General features: G+C 45.9%; 1 protein-coding gene across 4 annotated transcripts in view; it reads right to left on the minus strand.

Moving 5' to 3' along the window:
* Window positions 1-1,712: 1,712 nt before the first annotated feature.
* Window positions 1,713-4,625, minus strand: part of pfas (phosphoribosylformylglycinamidine synthase) — an 81,129-nt gene continuing 78,216 nt past the window's right edge. For all 4 annotated transcript variants that reach the window (XM_043694628.1, XM_043694627.1, XM_043694629.1 and 1 more), the window contains one exon: window positions 1,713-2,258. In XM_043694628.1, the coding sequence (XP_043550563.1) occupies window positions 1,948-2,258 (311 nt within the window). In that variant the 3' untranslated portion in view covers window positions 1,713-1,947. The remainder of the gene's footprint in view (window positions 2,259-4,625) is intronic.

A 4,625-nucleotide genomic window follows, 5' to 3' on the forward strand; every position in this document is an offset into this window, starting at 1 on the left:
TTTCCCTGCATTCCATATGATCTAATCTTGCTAACCAGTCTCCCATGAGGAACCTCGTCAAATGCCTTACTGAAGTCCATATAGATTACGTCCACTGCTCTGCTCTCATCAATCCTCTTTGCTATCTCTTCAAAGAACTCAATCAAGTTCAGGAGACATGATTACCCATGAACAAAGCCAAGTTGACTATCCCTAATCAGTCCTTGCCTTGGGCGACATAGTGGCACAGTGGTTAGCACTGCTGCCTCACAGCACCAAAGACCTGGGTTCAATTCCCACCTTAGGCGACTCTCTTGTGTGGAGTTTGCATGTTCTCCCAGTGTCTGCGTGGGTTTGCGCCGGTTTCCTCCCACAATGCAAAAATGTGCAGGTTAGGGGAATTGGCCAGGCTAAATTGCCCACAGTGTTAGGTGAAAGGGTAAATGTAGGGGAATGGGTATGGGTGGGTTGCGCTTCGGCGGGTCGGTATGGACTTGTTTGGCCGAAGGGCCTGTATCCACACTAAGTAATCAAACACACGTAAATCTGTCCTTCAGGATTCCCTCTAACAACTTGCTTTCAGGCTCACCGGTCTATAATTTCATGGCTTTTCCTTCCCTTTCTTAAATAATGGCACCACGTTAGCCAACCTCCAGTCTTCTGGCATCTCACCTGGGACTATCAATGATACAATTATGTCAGCATGGGGCCCAACAATCACTTCCCTAGCTTCCCACAGAGTTCCAGGGTACACCTGATCAGGTCCTGGGGATTTATTCACTTCTATGCATCTCAAGATGCATTCAATTCTAAATCCAAGTAGCATTGAGTTGGGCTGAAGTGCCCTGATTTGAGAACGAGTTGGAATAAGGTGGAGTAAATCGGTTTGATTCAAAGTGAGTATGAACAGAGTAAACTGAAGTGACTTGTGGGGCAAGGCCAAACAGGATCAGAGGGCCTTCTCGTGAGTCTGCTCCTGAACAAGGTGGCAATTAACAGGTCAAGGCAGTTGGAGGGGGGCACTTTACTTTATTTAATTGACATAAAAAGTGAATGAGTGGAAATCTTTGCTCTGTATCTAACCCCCTCCCCATTGTTGTACAGTCCTGCAAGTGTTTGTGGTGAAAAGTGTCAAGGGAGCTTTCTTTTCAGCTACATAGTAGCTATCTGTTGTACTTATCCTGGGAGTCACTAACAGGGACAGTGTTGAGTGTGCTTCGTTTAAAAGAATAGGTGATTTACCTTTAACAGAGTAATTTAATTTCTCTAATTTGAAAGAGTCAAGGCAACTTCACACTGATCCTGAGCTAGGATTATAGAATCCCAACAGTGTAGAAGCAGGCCATTTGTCCCATCTAGTTCCCACCTACCCTCCAAACAGGATCTCACCTAAACCAACCCATGCTGTAACCCTACACTTCCCATGGCTAATTCACCCCACCTGCCCAGCCCTGAACACTACAGCAATTTAGCATGGCCACTCCATCCAACCTGCACATTTCAGGCTGTGGGAGGAAACTGGAGCACCCAAGGAAACCCATCCAGACACAAAAAGTGTGCAGACTCCACAGACAGTCACCCAAGGGTGGAATCAAACCAGAGGCCCTGGAGCTGTGATGCAGCAGTGCTAACCACTGAGCTACTGTACTGGCCAAGCTATACATGTCTTGGAAGTGTTTAAATGAGATCTTCACCTTGCAAATGTTAATCCAAGCAGATGGAATAGACAGTACAACCTGAGATCAGTCTTTAATTTCAGAGACATGGCTTTGATCATTGTGAGATGAAAGATTCAGGCACTGATAAGATACCTGGCACAGATTCTTTGCACACGTACACACAAGCTGAGAGCAATGACGGCTGGGGACTGATGGTTCGAAGGATTTCAGCCCAATGCTCAGTGTGCTGAGTGTCAAATACACTGACTGTGAGGAAGGTCAGATTAGTGTTGCACAGGGATATTGATGATCAGATATGCTGTAAACACCATTCATGAGCATTCTGGAACATGTGTAACCATGGTGACAAGGTGAGAGATTGTCGCCAGTCCTGAGGCATCCAGGGCCACTGCCACAGTAAGGTGCAGCGTTCTGGGTGAGGCATCATAGCCAAGTGGCGCCCGTCAGCAGAGCACAAAGCAGCAATTCCCAGTGGTGACCCATTAGGATTCTGGGGATATTTCTCTGTAGGCACACCAGAATCATCACAGTAACGGATTGGAGCTAGGTTCCTCTCGGTCACTTGCTTCAGCATAGAGTCCGACTCAAACTGCATGTAACCTACAAAGGAGACAAGAGAGAGAATGAGTTGCACTCTACCAACTTTGTTGAGCTCAGTGCCTACTCTCTGGGGTCACCAGTTCCAGCCCCTACCGTAATCACAGCATTCAGCCTAGGCTAGGCAACCACAGATAGAGTCCCAGGTACATGGTAGTAAGCACATAGTCCTAGGAAGTAATCCTGAACACAGGACAGGGGCATTCAGAGTTCAGCAGTCCTAGGCCTATCCATCCTACTTGAATGACTTATGTACAGATACATCCAAGCCTCTTTGCTAACGCAGTCTTTCGAACAGCAGTGTTTAGTGTAAAGAACATGGAGGGGCTGCATAAAGTGCATCACCTCAAACCTCTGCAGTGAACATTATATGCCAACTTTATCAACTTATCAATGCCCTAATAAATTTCTGATCTTGAGGGGCAACTTCTTCACTCAGAGGGTGGTGTGTATAAGAAGTGTGCTGGCAGAGGAAGTGGTATAATTATAAAACATTTAAGAGACATTTGGACAGCGACATGGAAAGGAAAGGTTTAAAGGGATATGAGCAAAGTGCAGGCAAAATAGACTGATTCCATTTAGGAAACCTGGTTGGCTTCGACACAGGGTCTGTTTCTGTGCTGTATTTGACACTCAGCACACTGAGCATTGGGCTATGCCCTCCTCATAGTCTACCCTTGCAAATTTTGTTTCACCTGCAAACTTTCTAATTGTCCCCTGCACATCAACATCTGGACAGGACTGGCAGCTTAATGTTCCAAGGTATATATGCTACAAGAAGGGTAGAACAGGATGCAAGATAGAAGGGGGAGTAGCGTTTTTAAAAAAAAGGGATAACATTACAGCTGCACTTAGAATCCTTAGTGTGGAAACAGGCCCTTTGGCCCAACAAGTCCACACCAACCCTCCGAAAAGCAACCCACCCAGCATCCTACCCTGTCATCCTATATTTACTCATGACTAATGTACCTAACCTACACATCCCTGAACACTATGGGCAATTTAGTATGGCCAATTCACCTAACCTGCACAGCTTTGGATTGTGGGAGGAAACCGGAGCACCTGGAGGAAACCCACGCAGACACGGGGAGAATGTCTGTGTGAAGTTTGCACAGTCGCCCGAAGCTGGAATTGAACCCACATCCCTGGTGCAGTGAGGCAGCAGTGTTAACCACTGAGCCATTGGGTCCAGGTAAGTTATTTGGGTGGACTGAGAAATGAAAAAGGGATGAACACCTTATCAGGAAATTGAGCAGGAAATTGAGAAGCAGATATGTACAATCTCAGTTATCTGTAAGACTAAGACGGTGGGTTATGGTAGGGGATTTTAACTTTCCAAACATAGACCGGGACTGCCATAGTGTCAAGGTCTTGGACAGCGAGGAATATGTTAAGTGTGTACAAGAACATTTTCTAATTCAGTATGGATACCTACGAGAGAAAATGAAACTCAACCTGGTCTTGGGAAGTAAGGCAGGGCAGAGGTATCAGTGGGGGAGCACTTTGTGGCCAGTGATCATAATTGTATTAGTGTTAAAATACTGATGGTAAGGGGTAGACTAGATCTAAAAAGTTAAAGTTCAAAATTGGAGGCATATTGACAACATTACACAAGAACTTTCAAGTTAATTGGGAGCATAGTTGTAGCAGAAAAGCTGATGGCAGCTGGAGCAGAGGCTGGTGCAATGTAAAAAGTTTCCATACTTCAGCAGATGAACCCTGGCTGACTTTTCTCTCCGAAATCGCTCCTGCCTGTAAGAACTTGGTTTTGAATTTATCTTTTTGCGAAGAGGTATGTTTATGGGATATTGCTGGGTTGGAACAGTTATCTAGTACAGAGAAAACACAATTATCTAAATACTAATTATCCAAAAATCTGATTATCCGAAGGAGATCTCCAGGTCCCGATAGAAACATTACATCAAAGACGTGTTTCCAACAGTGATCATGCTTTTTGTCAACAGTGATTAAACAGGCATGGTCTCCAAATGACTGACCTCCCAATTTCTCTCTCTCCACACACTTTCCCTGGAGTTCTACATAGGGGTGTACCCTAATACCCAGCCTTCCCAGGAATAATCTCTCCAACATTGTCACGTGCAGGGCAAACATGGAACATGTCAAAAATTTGCTGTAAAAAGTTGTGTGAAGGGCTGGGCCTGTGTCTGTGCGCTATTTGGAGACTTACCCCACAAAGGCAGCAGCAGCAGTATTGTTGTTGGTGTGCAATCCAGATGCACCGGAGAGTGGATGGGGGGCGGGTTGTGGGAGGGGTCGGTTTTGGACGAGTTTGTGGGAGAGTGCGGTGTTGGACAGGCTTAGGGGAGGGGGCAGTGTTAGACGTGGTTTTGGAGGGATCAGTGCTGGACG

The sequence above is a fragment of the Chiloscyllium plagiosum genome, chromosome 8 (genome assembly GCF_004010195.1).
Source record: "Chiloscyllium plagiosum isolate BGI_BamShark_2017 chromosome 8, ASM401019v2, whole genome shotgun sequence".
NCBI classification, from domain to species: domain Eukaryota; kingdom Metazoa; phylum Chordata; class Chondrichthyes; order Orectolobiformes; family Hemiscylliidae; genus Chiloscyllium; species Chiloscyllium plagiosum.